At 38.8% G+C, this 16465-nt stretch overlaps 1 protein-coding gene across 1 annotated transcript in view; it reads left to right on the top strand.

Moving 5' to 3' along the window:
• Positions 1 to 14858, top strand: part of arhgdig (Rho GDP dissociation inhibitor (GDI) gamma) — a 34437-nt gene extending 19579 nt beyond the window's left edge. The window contains exons 4-6 of the mRNA XM_074655290.1: positions 5228 to 5304; positions 9428 to 9491; positions 11461 to 14858. Of these exons, the coding sequence (XP_074511391.1) occupies positions 5228 to 5304; positions 9428 to 9491; positions 11461 to 11660 (341 nt within the window). The 3' untranslated portion in view covers positions 11661 to 14858. The remainder of the gene's footprint in view (positions 1 to 5227; positions 5305 to 9427; positions 9492 to 11460) is intronic.
• The last annotated feature ends 1607 nt before the right edge of the window (positions 14859 to 16465 follow it).

Genomic DNA, 16465 nt, shown 5'->3' on the forward strand with positions numbered 1-16465 from the left:
TTTTAGTTTTGTCCATCATTGCTGAGATCTGGGAATGCAGTGACATCGCTAAAAAGACCAACCTAAAGCTGGGCATACACTGTACGATTTTAGCCCGTTTCTGGCCCAAATTTTGAGCCACACAACTCATTTTTAGAGTCGGACCAAATTTCAGCTTCATTGTACGTCATTTGCCGGGCAGTGTACTGGGGCCGATTAACTCCTCCCAAACGACCGTAGGACAGAAATTTTGGTCGGCCATCCACAGGCTCTCGCACAGTTGAAGCAGAGCCACGAGCTGATTCCAATAATCCGATAACAATGTACAATAGATATAGTAAAACATAGCTACCTTACCTCCAATTCTCTCTGACATTCACATATTCCTCGCCACCTGCGAGTCCACATACGTTGGCGCCTCTTTTTTAGACGTTTCAGCAGACAGGATGGCACAGATGATCAAGGCAGTACGTTTCTGCCTTGTTAGCATTGTGACCCGTACAGACCTCTGCTAGAAAACCTTCCTCTGAGCTTTTAAACGAATCTTTGGTGACAACTGTCAACAGCCCAAAACGTTCCACAGCGGCCAACGGGCCGTGTTTTTTTTCTTTTTTTTCTATTTAACACATACAGTGTTAACAGTCGTGGCTGACGATCGGACCGTACAGTGGGAGCACATCAATTTTGACCTTTGGCTTTACATTGCAAACAATCTACTCGAACTGTAGGAGTAGGAATTGCACAACAACATTTCTAAAATCGTACAGTGTATGCCCAGCTTAAGACACACATTATAATCCATCACAGACCGACCTACTGTACTGGAGGTCTTACTACTGACATTATAAGAGAGCACTTACTTCCTGTTTTAGTGGTTTAGATAATCTTTCTAAACTGTTGGCTTGTCTGGAACCTGTCCGATCGTCTGACCGCTCATATTTTTCTCGCCTCAGCTCATTGCCTCGTGACACTTCCTCTTTCTCGTTCTGGATTCATCACTTCATTTTTGCTTTAGATATCATCCAGTATATCGCTACCTTTTTATCAGCACTGCTACAAGACTATGACTTTACTTTTAGATTCATTCTTGCTCTCAAGAAATTGCAGTTTCTTTGTCGTTTCAGTTGTTGCCTGTGATTAGATCAATGGTCTGAACATTGATGCATTGAAACATGAAAACCGCTTTTTTTTCCAGGCTGAGCTGGCAGCAAAGCTTAATGTGTCTCTGTGCCTCGGTGGATACAGCAATACAACAGCCAGAGATAAAGATTAATTGCCCAATGGAGGCACCTATGCAAAAGAACATAGCATAATACTGTGACCTAGTTTGGCTTAAAGTGTACGTTAAACGTCAAATACATTTAAATGTACCACATCATGTCTTGAGTCTGAGTTGATAACATACTACACAACCATATGTTCAAGCTATAAGGTTTAACACAACACTTTGGTCCATGATATACGGTGTGTCACATACAGCATGGCCTGCTGCCCGACCGCTCTACACAAAGCAATATCCTTGACTATGACTTTTCAGTGCTTTGGTGCCCTAAATGTAAGCACTGGCTTTGTTAAACTTTCATGTTCCCAGGGTTCAGGGTGGTTTTGCTGAGCACGCATGCTGCTACTCATTTACTATACACACACATTTACTACACACACACACACAGGCCAAGCAAGCGGCCTCTTTATGCCGGCCACTAATCTTTACCCCACACTTATTATGTGCTGTGGGTCTAGTATTATGTCTGTAATATGTGAGCAATTTAAGGGTATTTTGTTTGTGAAATTCATATAATAATGGGAAGAAAGTTCTTGAACAGAAAACAGTAATTAAAAGTTGAAGTACTCATTATGCAGAATGGTCCCTAGAGTGTTAAATTATTACATGTTTTACAATACTGGATTATTACTACTGATGCAGCATAGCATGCTAAACGAAGATGGTAAACATTATATCATAGAATCTATATAAGAAGTGGAAGTTTTGAAACCTCGGCATTTTGGCCATCACCATGTTGTTTTTTTTGCAACCTGAAGTGACACGAGAGGTTGGAGCTAAGCACAACCAAACACTGAATAAAACATATTTATGGTGACCAAAAAGGTTATAACTAACTTTCTTGAACTGAAAACACACTGTGAAAGGGTTAAAGTTCCAAGACGAAAACACGGTCAACTCCCAGACCAGACAACGCCGTGGTAGCGACCTGTCAATCACAAGTTAGCCACGCCCTAAAGCATAATCTGCTTTATGGTCTATCTGACTCTAAATGGGACCATAATTTACTAAATGAACATCATGCTGTATTGAAGAAGACTTGAAACTAGCGATTGAGACCATAAACTCATGTTTACAATGTTTACTGAGGTAATAAATCAAGTGGGATGTAGGCTCATTTTCTCATAGACTTCTATACAATCAGACTCCTTTTTGCAACCAGAGTCGCCCCCTGCTGGCTATTAGAAAGAATGCAAGTTTAAGGCACTTCAGCATTGGCTTCACTTTTCAGAGTCTGAGGTAGCCGCCTGCATTACACCTGCTAAACATCAGCATTTAGCTCAAAGCGCAGCTGTACAGCCTCACAGTGTTGCTCGCTGGTCACGGTGGAGCTATTATTACTGTAACTACTTTATATACTGTTGGGTAGTTTAATCTACAAGAATGCATCATATTTTATAAGTGGATCATGTATTTTGAATTAAGATTTAATTCTGAATCAGCAGCTTAAAAAAATTTTTTTTTTTTATGTAACAACAAAATGAATAACTCAAACATTTGTATTTTTCTTTTGGCATGTATAATTAAATAGGTCACAAAGTAAAGCATGCTGCAAGGGGCATTTTTCTAGTCCATTTATTCCCTAATATTTGAGGGTTTTCTTGCATTAGCATATATATTTTATATACATAATATTTGCCTAGTGTGAGCTTCTTCAGCTTTATGTTCAGATTGTGGATTCGCCTGCGCATGTGCATCCTTGCGTGCATACTTGCATGAGTACATACCATATGTGTGTGTGTGTGTGTGTGTGTGTGTGGGTGGGTGAGGAGAACAGGTAGACAGCTCTCCACACTGACCTATTTTCTCAGTCAGACGCTCCCGGGGGAGGCCAGCATCCTTTCTCTTTCCTCTGTCTCCTGAGACGAGAGGAAGAAGAGGAGAGAGGAGAAGGGAGAGAGGAGATTTGCATACCACCGTTCATAGAGGGAGATGGACTGAATGAAATGAGACAGCGATGGAGCAGTGAAAAACCTTCAAAATGTCAGCCACTGAGGAACAGATTTATTAGCTCGGTGACACACATTTTCGTTTTGATCTAATGGGGAGGTAAAAGTATTTATTGTGGTGGTATAAAGCTCTCAAACCACAGGGGGACATGTCGATTCTGAACTGAAGTGAAAGCAGTGAGATAGTGATTTTCATCAGTGAGAGCAATATGTCGAATCTTGGAGGCTTTTTACTTAAAGTGCCTAAATGTGCCACAAATGCATATATATTTAATATGGGTGACACCAGTGGGAATCAACCCTCTAACCACAAACAGTGCACTTCTGAGGGAAGTGATGTGCTATATGTTCTGTTTATGTGCGTTATCTGTAGGTCACTTCCTTTCTTTGCCTGTCTGCCTTCTGCCTCCCTTCCTCGACACGTCACTGCTGCTGTCTGTTTTTATTCATCCCATTCCTCTATCTCTCCTTCATCTCCTCTCCTCCTTCCTCTGTCTCTCTCTGTCCATTAGGAGGCACTCAGGACTGATGGTTTGGTTTAAATTGAGATATAAAGTGATTAGGCGGTGGATGCATTTCTGATTGCTATGTGCTTTTACAATGGTCCAGGATGCTTCCCACTCCTTCAATATGAACCCAGTCAACCCAACGGCAAGACACTTGTATTGTTACAAAGAAGCCGTTCCAGTTTAACCAGTGACTCTAAATAACGAGTTGTACTGGGGTATGAATGCAAAAGGCGCCTATATCTTTTAAGTATGTCTTTAATTCCTCTTATTTAGCTGAACACCTGAGAGGGAAATGCTCCAAATCCCCTGAACTAAGTGTATATTTGAATGATTTAATTATGCAGTGAGCCACATTTATCATATTGTACACCACAAAGCAAACCTGCTAGTGCATTTCCAGCTGCTATTTTATCGAACTTAACTAAGAGTTACTAACAGCTTCCAAGAATAACAAACTTTCATGCTATATTCTGTATTTTAAGTTAGAGATGTTTCGATACCTTTTTTTTCCTTCCTGATACTGATTCTGATAGCTGAAGTTGCGGTATCAGACAATACCAAGCGTGATAAAAAATATAGTTGTTATTATTATTATTATTAAACAGCTGTTTACTACTGACCATGTATGGATATGATATGATTACTATGTTTGTTTGGCCTGGCTCAGGTTAAACCCTTTGTAATACATGAATACATACAGAGAATGAATGCAATAGATCTTTCTTTTATTATTCAGGTTTACTTGTTGTATTTTCCACTGTGAAATATTGCCAAATGGCTGACATTTTCCTCACACTGACTCACACCGCACTGTTGTAGTTTGCTATGGTTATGTGACTACCTGCAATCACTTGTTCTTCGCTGCTCTTAAACAGTAGTTCTCAACTGCAGCCATGATACATCTAGGGCAACAGCACCGTGAAGGCTACTGTTTTGGAGTGGCGAAGAAGAACTGATTACCAGTTAAACAAGTAGATTTTTTTCTGGGTTCATATATTATGGTAATGGGTTGGTGCATAGACTGGCGTACTCGCCAATACCGACTCGCCAGTATCGGACACATTTCCGATACTGGTATCGGTATCAGAACAACTCTATTTTAAGTCAACTTATTTGATTATACTAGGCAACATTTTATTCCTCGTTGGTGACAAAATTCCTTTTTTGTACATTTGTACATTTTGTTTTTGTTTCTTTTGGCCATTCACGTTTCTTTTTTCTCTTATCTGTTCTGTTTTCTATCTATTTAAAATCTTAATTGATGCTCACTGAAATTCAATAAATAAAGGAAGGAAATAAACAAGAAAGAAAGAAGAAGTACTAACTGATAAAAACTATTAAAGACTGTGTATTTTTTTCAAATACATTTCCAGATGTTTATTTTAATACAATTCTGCTTTCTTTATGTGTAAACCAGCAGCAGTGTGATCACGCAGTGAGTCATTCTGAGATGCTGTAGCAGGTGATGTCACACGAGTCATGATGTTTCATTGTTGTTGTTTGTGCAGGAGACCTGGACGCTCTGAAGGAGAAGACCTTCACCCTAAAGGAAGGAATGATGTTCAAACTAAAGATACACTTCAAGGTAAGATGCAGAAGGATAGATGCACTCACACAGAGGTTTATTAAGGATGGAGAGATTTCCAGTACATTATGGATGGATTCAAGTTTGTATGTATGAAATGAACAAACAGATGATCAGGTATTTACTGTAAGTGATGAAGAGATAGAGACCGTGCTGAGCAAGCCACCGTGTACTATACGATCAAACCATAATATCAAACAGGACCATTATCATATTTAATGAGTCCTTTCATTTTATAGTGCCAGTAAGGATTAATGCTGGAGAGGCAACCTTCTTTCTTTTAACGTCAGTAAAGTTTCTCAAGTCGGACTATTGATTATGTTTTAGATTGCTAAAATTAGGAAGTCATCACTTTTAATACTTTGATAGTATTGATATCCATGCTAGCGGGATGACAATGTCAGTTGGTTGGTCCACCTCTTTCCTCCGGACTGAAATATCTCAACAACTATTGTATGGATTGAGATGAAATTTGTACAGACATTCACGGCCCCCCGAGGATGAGGCCTACTGACTTTAGTGATCCCCTGACTTTCCTTTAAATTTGGTACCGATGTGAATTTTCCTCTTGTTTCACATTTGTAGTATTCAGTTAAATTTCTCGAACTATTGGATGGATTGCCAGGAAATTTCGTATTGACATTCAAGATCCCTTCAGGATTAATATGAATTACTTTGATGATCCCCAGACGTTTCCTTTAGCGCCATCAGATCCTCAGGTCGAAATTGTATTTTGTCCAATTATTTGGTTTACGGTGCATCATAAGGCTGCCCCGAATACCATTATTTGGGCTTCGAAGCTTTGTTGAGAAATATTCAAAGGTATTCGATGCTTCAAGGAGCATTGCGGTGGGGCTGACAAGCTGACATGTTCTTCTGTCTGTCTGTCTCCATCCCCCCGTTTCAGTGCCACTGCCGCACTACTGCACACACTTCAACACACAACAAAACAACAAAATAATTAATGTTGAATATGAATAATGAATTATGTTGAGGAATTTTTCCTTATTTCATGGGCTATTTTGGGATTTATACATTATTATTACATAGTTGTATATAAAATATATATTTTTTTAATTCAAAATTTGTAAAAAAAAAATGTAAACAAAGCATTCGAATAGTGATTTGGAGGTTGAATACCATGGCAGTGGTCGAAGCTTCCAAGCAGTCAGGTCAGCTTTAGTGCATCCTCAGCTGGAGTTTGTGTTAAGTGCTACTTAGCTGAATGTTAGCATGCTAGCTCGTTAAGATTTGTTAGGATTTAAAAGTACATCGTCACAGAGCTAGCATGGCTTCAGACTCTTGTTTTGTTAGTTCCAACTATAAGAAAAGAAGAAAAGAGTAAAAATCCAGAACAGTACTTTTCACAACAACAGTGAGGACAGGGTTGGTACCACCACTACTCCTGTTCGCTTCCCTGGGTGCTTCATTTTTGTCCAAATGACTCACCAAAGTGATCAACGATCATGTTCTCATCCCAACTCGTCACATACTGACGCTTTGTCAGACCCCGGTCGCAGTAAACACATGCTTAATGTTGTTAATTAAACAAAATCACTTGCTTAGATTTAGGCAACAAAACCACTTAGTTAGGTTTAAAAAACACAACATGGTTGGGCTTAAAATTACTAGGTTTGTACAGTGAAAATGTGACTGGACGTTGTGAACACGGGACACAAACGAACAGCTGATTGTCACGTGAAAGTCAAACTTAACACACGGGACACGAACAGCGGTCTCCTGGATGAAAGTCTTGTGTTTGTTGGACCCATCTACCTCACCTCCTGGCCAACCCTAATGCGTCTTTTTGCTCTTTGAACTACGTCACCCCACTCCCGACGCACTTTCCCCGTGCAGTATCACACTCCCAGGGGTGTGACAAAGTGTCGGTATTTGATGCCCTGGGAATGAAAACGGGCTGGATCAACAAGTTGTCTACAGATTGGGTTACACTCTCTCATTTTGTCGTAGACAACTGCCTCAGATCCCTCCCAGTTCAACTTTAATATATTAGCACAACTGCTACTTTCTGGAGAAATCAGTGATAGCTGCAATGACTGCGGTTGGTTTCCTCTTTCTTCTCCTCTCAATCATTTTCCATTAACTCTTCCCTCTAATGCCACTCTCCCAACCTCTCCACTAATGTCTGTTTTTTCCTCTTCCTTTCATCACCTTTTTTTTTGTCTTTCTCTTGCTTCATCTTCTCTGTTCTCTTCTTCTTCTTCTTCTGTCCTTGCCCCGTCGTCACTTGTCGACCTCCTCACCTCCTCACTTCCTCACACCTTCATCCTCTTCCCTCTCCTTCCCTGCTCTGTTACAAATAAACCCATCAGCACTCCTGTGAACACACAGCACCTATTTTCCCAAGCAGCATCCTCATGTCCACTATAAATAAATACAGACTGGGGACCTTGAAATATTTGCCCAGTTAGCCACATGCAGGAATAAAAAAAAAAAAAAAGCACCAACAAACAACAAGATCAATCACTGATCATTGATATGTTATCATATCATTGATATGTTGTTCATCATATCTCTAAAATTCAGTAGTGCTGCTGGAAAACACAACACTACAAGCTGAATACCAGATCATCTATTGTCTCCTCTAATGGTCTGAGAGAGATTCAGGCTGTAGGAAGTATTCCTGTACTGGATAGAACTAAGACTAAGGATAGGACACTAAGATCTGGGGGTGTATGCTGCTAAAACAAAAGAGGATTTGATCAAAAATTAGAAAAGCTGAGAAGGTGTGAGTTTTATTTGGCGTAAATAGAAATGTAGATGTAGTGGCTAATTGTCCGTATGATACACAGTATTTTTGTTGACGTGGAGACTTGGCCCTGAGGGGAGATGTGCTGAGAATGTGAGTGACTCAGTGACTGACTGCTCTGCTGTGAGGACACCTGCTGGACAAATGGCTTCACCGCAGCTTCACCCACAACACAAAAGCTCATTAGTCTGTGTGTGCATTTTGCCTGACATGCATGGAAATCAATATTTGGTGTCAATATAGATGACTTTCATTTATTTTTTTATTAGAAATTTAAAAACATGCACCCTAAAAGGTATAGGGCTGACCCAAATGCTACGAAGCTTCGACCATTGGTATTGGTATTCAACCTCCAAATCACTACTTGAATGCTTTGTTTTTTATTTATTTATTCTAATATATATAAATATGTAATAATAATGTATACATTCCCAAATACTCCATGAAATAAGGAATAATCCCACAACATTATTCATTACTCAAATTCAACATGAATTATTATTAGTTATTCTCAGATGGATATCGCTGTTTGTTGTGTATAGAGGTGCGTGTGTGTACAGTAGTATAGCAGCGGTGCTGCCCCCGGTACTGAAATGGAGGAGATGGAGACAGACAGACAGAAGAACATGTCAGCCTGCTGCGCTCCGCCCCGTCATGAATCTTCGAATATTACTCAGCGAAGCTTCGAAGCCCAAAAAATGGTATTCGGGACAACCCTACTAAAAGGTTATTTAGGGTAGGGATACATTGTTACCTGCAACTGAAAAATGTTGCATTATGGGAAATGTAGCATCCACTGTTTTTGGAGCTTGACCAAGCTCCCAGGAAGAGCACCGGGCTGTGAGGCAAATTTTCGTAGTGGCCAAATGGTGTACTTACATTGGGAAAGAGACATCCATAAATCAGCAGATTTTTTTTTTTTGTTGAAGTATGAACACTTGAATAGCCCTTATTTAAATCATTAGGTCCTAAGAGTTATTTTCCTTCCTCCGTTCATGTGAATGAGACCCAGGAGTTAAAGGAAACGCTACTGCGCCTGCTCTACGGGCCCAATGGATGTGGAAGATCGCCAGATGATCCGGGTACTTTATCACTCGGCAGTCGAGCCATTTTGGCTTCAAGCTCCACTGAGCGACTCCCATAGGAATGAACGAGAGCCCGCTTCGAACGCTGTATCCAGTTCTTTTAATACATCCATGAGCTTGACCCACACTACAAACTAAAAGTCAAAGAGGAACAATGAAACACATAACGGGCTGATAACTTCATGTCACTCTAGGTTTATAATAATTTTGGGGTGCGGGTTTTGGCAGACAAGATTTGGAGATTTGATGAAACTGTGTGTGTCTGCAGGTGAACAGAGAAATCGTCGCTGGCTTGCGGTACCATCATGTGTTATCCAGAAAAGAAATAACAGGTAAGGTCAATTCAGCCAACATATGCCAAATAAACTGCACCCTGTTAAGATCCTACAATACAAGACTACCCATTTAGTTTTATCAATGATGCAGATCATAAAATGACAAGAAGACATGAAGCAACTGAACATCAATCAGTGTTCATGTTTGTCATTTATGGCCTGCATTTTGACCAAATACACTTCAGAACAGATCATTTAATGTGACTAAGCATCCATCATGTGTGCTATTGCAGCATGAACATGCAGTTATTGCAATGGATGAACAAAAAGATGTCATTATGTTCCCATTTACTGTATGACCTAAAATGTCCCCATTTATACTTCAAATGCCATTTTTCCCGCATGAGACTGAGTGTACATTTAGCATTTGCATCCTATTCTTCCCAGTAGGAAGATTACTTTTTAACAAGAAAGTGTACATGAATGAAAGTACACATGTACAAACTTCTAAATATTATACAGCAAAACTGAGGAGTGAAAAAGCTACTCCTACTTACAGTGAGGTGTAGGAGGAATGTTTATAAGTAGCACTCAAGTGATGACATTTTAGTCAGTAACATGTTGTTTTCTGCAAAAACATATCTATTTTTTAATATAATGTTTTATTTGTGTTAAATCCGATAGAGATTACCATGAAATTAACAACAATAAATATATTTATTGAGATGATTTAATAGGCAATTGTCTAAAATAGAAAGACAAAGAAAACCAAACTGGAACAGGAAAGAAATTCTGCTGCTGTTATACATCAGACTAATTATAAGGAGAATTAAGTATATGTCAAATGCAGTTGATGAAGATGTATGGAAAGAAATTACAAAAAAATTAAATGCCATGCAAAAAGGTGGTGTAACATCTTTGCATCAAATGCAAACAATATGCTAAAGCTACCCTATTCTGAATAATATATATTGATTCAGCTAATGTATTATTCATCATGACCACTGATATGTTAGCAATATGTGTTGCCACTAGGGCTGTCAGTCGATTAAAATGGTTAATCGCAAATTAATCACATTTTTTATCTGTTCAAAATGTACCTTAAAGGGAGACTTGTCAAGTATTTAATACTCTTTTCAACATGGGAGTGGGCAAATATGCTGCTTTATGTAAATGTATGTATATATATAGTATTGGAAATCAATTAACAACACAAAACAATGACAGATATTGTCCAGAAACCCTCACAGGTACTGCATTTAACATAAAAAATATGCTCAAATCATAACATGGCAAACTCAAGCCCAACAGGTAACAACAGCTGTCAGTGTGTCAGTGTGCTGACTGACTATGACCTAAAGTGGGCATGACTGTAAAGGGGAGACTCGTGGGTATCCATAGAACCCATTTACATTCACATATCTTGAGGTCAGAGGTCAAGGGACCCCTTTGAAAATGGCCATGCCAGTTTTTCCTCGCCAAAATTTAGCATAAGTTTGGAGCGATATTTTGCCTTCTTCCTGACAAGCTAGTATGACATGGTTGGTACTGATGGATTCTTTAGTTTTTTTTAGTTACATATGATGCCAGTATCTTTACTGTTGTGTTAATATGTTAAATAAATTAGTGGCGTTAAAACTAAATTGCTTTAACACGTTATTATCACGTTAACTTTGAGTTCCCACCTTTTTTTCTGTACTCCAGTCATCCAGGATCGACTCCTAACAAACTACATATGATATTTCCAGAGCTCTCTTAAATTTAAGAACATTTTTAAGTAGTAAGATAAACAGCTTTTGTTTTCAAGTTTTGTAGTCTGAGAAGCGAATACATGCAGAGCGATACAGATGTCTGGTGAGCTCACTTCTTTCTAACTCCATACCCCCAGATTTCTTCGTAACAGTTTGTAGTTTTCAGCCCCAACCGACACTGACTCAAATGACATCACTTGAGGCAATTTATTAGACTTCACACAGCTCCCTCTAGAGCCACAAACGTTCGTGTCCATTTTGTTATCTTCCTGCAGTGGACAAGGTGACGCACATGGTGGGAAGTTACGGCCCAAAGCCAGAGGAGCAGGAGTTTATATGCCCGGTTGATGAGGCGCCCAAAGGCATGATGTCACGCGGCAACTATCAGGTCAAGTCCCGCTTAGTTGACGACGACAAGAATGTCTGCTTGGAGTGGGAGTGGAACTTCGACCTCAAGAAGGACTGGGATGAATAGAGGGAGATGATGCTACCTTTCCCGTCTTTCACTCCTGTTCTTCACCTCCCTCTTTTCCTTCCCCTTTCACCCTCCTCCATCTCGTCCTGAGAGAGCAGCCTTGCAGTGGTCCGAGACAGGAAGCTCTACTTCTCCTCCTCCTCCTCTTCTTGTCCTCTTCTAATTTTCTTCCTTGTCTGTTTAATGCAGGGATCTCTCTCTCTCTGCCTTCTGTCCCTGCATTTATATTCTTCTTCCAGATTCTTCTACAACTATTTCCCAGAGTGTCCACGTGACGAAGCTTTTGGGTCTCCCTTTCCTTTTACTTTCACTTTCCTTTCTCCCACCCTGACTCCATAACCACTTAAGTGGGGGTCTGCAAAAGCAGACAGTTTGTGGCACAAAGGGAATATAATATAGAGGCTATACATACATAATAACGCATAATTATAAACAATGAATATCTGTCAAACAGACATCCCCAAAGAGAAGAGATGAAATATGTAAATACAGTGCATTTGGATGTTCAGTAGGAATTATTCTGGATTCGCACATCAGAAAGTGGTCAAATTTACCAAAAAAAGAGAGTTAAAGCGGGCGCAGAGGGGCAAAGATACCGTGTTAGATGCAGGTCATGGAGGCCTTAAAACCCTTAGGGAACAAACATGTTCCACGCAACTCTTCATTCGGACAGGAATGCAATTGAAAACACATTCCTCCACAGACGCCATGTTTTTTTTGCGGCTGCGGTCATGGAAACGGTCTGATTAGCTCTACATCGCGGACGTTTGTTAACTTCACCGGTGTTGAGTATGTTCACCAGGGTACACGTTTTTGTGCCGACTGGGCCAGGCATTGTCATTTGCGTTCATGTACTTGCGTGGACCACATTTTGTGCCCTTACCGACTGATTGCCGCAATTTACGTCAAAATGCGCACTTCCTCTCTGAGGTTGCGTCCGAAATTCCATACTAACATGCTATTTAGTACACTGAAACAGTATGTGAGATATTAAAGTATGTCCGAAACCTTAGTATGAAACCAATAGTATGCATACTATTTCCAGTCAAATATTACAGTATGCAACTCTGGGCACTACGCCGGCATAAATATCCCACAATGCAATACGGTAGTGACAACAACGTTCATAACAGACATTGACGGACAGCTCTGTAACATGAATAACACTTCAATTTAACTGTAAGTATAAGATTTCACTTTGCTAAGCATAATATATCATTTGAATTAATTCAGACTTTGATTCTCACAAACTGTCGTTTTGGTCACATGAGGTTGGCATGGGTTACTATGGTTACACGTCTCCTACCGGCAAGGAGGCTCTCAGGAAGTGACGACGTAAATTACTGCTCAGTGCATCCGAAAAGATACATACTACTGTTTATTCAAACAACAGTATGTTGAACGATATACATATTGAGTATGTAGTGCATAGTATGCGATTTCGGACGAAGCCTTAGTCATAACTCGGTCACATCTGGACACACAGACATGATAAAACATATTTTAGATTCAGTGTGACCTACAGGATCCCGGGGATGTCATTATCACCATCGTGAAAACCGTCCATTAGAAATCGTAGGAAAGAAACACTCCTTATAACGCCAGAACTTGCCTGAGAATCATCATGTTTTTAAGTTTTCTACAGTATCAAAGTAATCCAGTGATAGTTGTCCGTACATCTATGGGTACGCTGCAAACAGGAACTGCTAAGAGCTAATTCGGCACATTTTTAACGGTGCCAATTTGCCAAAATGTACACAAATGATGGGCTAAAAAATGGATCCATGGCAACATTATACTTCCTGTTTACATCCTCCAAGTCATTATATATTTTATAACTGTAGATCCAAAACTTAGAGCATGATTATCCCCCAAATAGAGGTAAGACAAAGAATAATAATAATAGGAGTGGCAAAATCCAGTTGTCTCTGTTTGTCTGAGAGGGAGCCCACGGTGTCAGACTTTGAAAACCCCTGTTCATAATATATCAAAGATTTTTTGGGGCTTTCTCATCTTTCTGTTGCGTCATATTTTTCGTGAGTTTGAAATGTAACTGTAGGTGTCGGTTTGCTCATGTATTTTCTTCATGTGTTTTTTAGTTAAAGCATATATTTTTAATCCCATGTCATAGGGTTTTGGTTGGTTGGTCTGTTGGTTGATTAAGGGAAGAAAATTATGTACTTTCATATCATGATATTAATAATTGTTTATAATGATTTTCCTTTTCTCCTAAATTCCATATTTCCTGCCCTTTAATTGCAGTCAACAATTCAAATACACACAAATATTGTTTGTACTTACAAATTTGCAGAAATAAACTGAGTGATAATATACACCAATTAATCAATCCTATCATACTATTACACTCTAATTATCCAAATCGTCAATAAACTGGGATGAAAAGATGAACCAACTCTTCTCACAAAGTGCATAACATGTATCTTTGACTTGTGTTTTATCAAACTTAGACATGGTGTATTTTAACATTGCAGTGTGCTTTCAAAGCACCAGTTTTCTTGAGTCTTTGTGGAGCGTTTTGAAAGTGCAGACCAATTAAAGACTAACAGAACTGTGCATATTGTAGAAAGAGATGCATGTATGTCCTTTAGGATTTGATACTATTCATTCAGTAAAAATGAACAAAATTTCTAAACCTCTCTCATATACCAAGGACACAAGATGTGAATACAATTCTGCTTTGAACATTAATGAAACATTTTAAGATAGCTGAAAGATTGAGTACTGTCTGAGAAGTATATCAAGGGATGAATTAATTCCCCTTAAAAAAAATAAGAAATATCATTATTGTGTGAAGTCTTTGGATATGATGCTGTCATTGTTGCTGAACATTGAATTTGAAATCGTTGTGATCTAAGACTAACTGTAAATGTTGGCTTGTTGGGTGTTGCATGGTTTAGCGAGATTCTCTCTTCCTTTTTTTACGACTTTATTGTAAAATTTAACGTGATTTGAAAAAAAAAAAAAAAAAAGATACTGACGCAATATCCAGATGTCAATGGTTGCCATATACTGCAGATACAGTATTTACAGGGATATTTTTAAAGGCACAGATAGCTGGAAACATTTGTCTGTGTTTAATGCCCCAGCCTGTAACAATCAAGTGCTGCATCCTCAAATATTGGTGTCAAATCTACAGTAGTATCCTGTATCTTTTAATAAAGGCAATTCAAACAACCAGTTAGATGTCTCTTTTCAAATATTTTTTCTGCATGCACATAAAGCTATAGTAGTGCTTATTCACTTTCTTGCCGCCTGTTAGATGAGAACATCGATACCACTCTAATGTTTGTAAGTTGCATATGCAGCTACAGCCAGGAGACAGTTAGTTTAGCTGAGCATAAAGACTGGAAACAGCTATGCCACTAAATGCAATAAAATACAGCACTACACAGTGCTTTAGTACATTGTATTATAACAGTAATAAAATTTACAGTAAGCAAACTGTAGAAAAAACGGTAATGTCCTGGCAACCCTGCTGCTGGTAGTCGACTGTAAAATCAAGACAATACAGCAATGCAATGTTATGATGTACTTGGTATTATTACTGTAACATACTGTATTACACACAAAAAACTGACAATAACTGCACTATACTGTATAATGACTCTGCAATACCATTATCATTATTACTACTAAGGTGTAATTCATACTGTACAATATTTTCAGGTGGAATTTCATTTCATTCTCACTGTGCAATATCATTTTCCACTTATGCAATTTTGTTAATAGTCTGTTTATTGTCAATACTGTATATACTGCTCCTATTTTTATACTTCCTTCTATTAAATGGTTCATATTTTGTTTCACTTTGTTTAGCTCTTTTTTTAACTGTGTTAGCTGATGCATCTTGTTTTTTGCACTATCCCCTTTGCTGCTGTACACTGCACATTTCCCCACCGCAGGACTAATAAAGGAATATCTTATCTTATCTTAAAGTAGATTACAGTAGGGCTACTGTCAAATTAACAGTAAACTTGCAACCCTTCTGCCAGAATTTTACTGTTAATCTACATGACAATAGTTTACAGTGTAGCCTGGCTCTTTCTGAAGGTAATACAATTAACCTACCAGCACTTCTAAAGCTTATTTTGCGACTTTTTCTTGGCTGAAAGCAGCAAAGCAAAGACTCCAGAAGTTATGGCTCGCGGTCAAGAAATAGCCAGGCACATAACCCCTTTGTAAAAAATAGCAAATTGTTGTTTTTACACTTTGATATAACGTGTTAATTTGTGAGCTTTAGAGGTTCTGGCAGGTGGATTCTGTTACTTTTGGAGAGAGCTAGGCTAGCTGTTTCCATCTGTTTCCAGTCTTTATGCTAAGCTAAGCTAACCAGTTGCTGGCGGTATAGCTTTATATTCATCGTGCAGATATGAGAGGGGTATCGATCTCCTCAACTAACTCTCAGCAAGAAAGCGACTAAGTGTATTTCCCCAAATGTCAATCAAACTGGGAATTTCAGCCTTCCATTAACTGAAAAAAGTGTGCAATCATTTGTTTCTGTTTACTGATCATACTCAATGAAGTAGATATTTTGTGAAAGGATGTTTTATTATATCACATGGTTTCGTATGACCACATAATGCTGTATTGAAACTCACTGTTTTGTTGTTTCTTCCACAAGGGGTCGCTCAAACAAAACAATGATTCATGAAGTATAGCGTGGAATCATAGGAGTTGTTGTCTTCATTGTTTAACAACCACCGATGAAAATCTATTTGATGTGTCTGATGCAGAAATCATGTTGACAGACAAGGTAATGTATTAAAGTTTTATTCACGTCAAGT

This window comes from Sebastes fasciatus, chromosome 13 (assembly GCF_043250625.1).
Source record: "Sebastes fasciatus isolate fSebFas1 chromosome 13, fSebFas1.pri, whole genome shotgun sequence".
In the NCBI taxonomy this organism is placed as follows: domain Eukaryota; kingdom Metazoa; phylum Chordata; class Actinopteri; order Perciformes; family Sebastidae; genus Sebastes; species Sebastes fasciatus.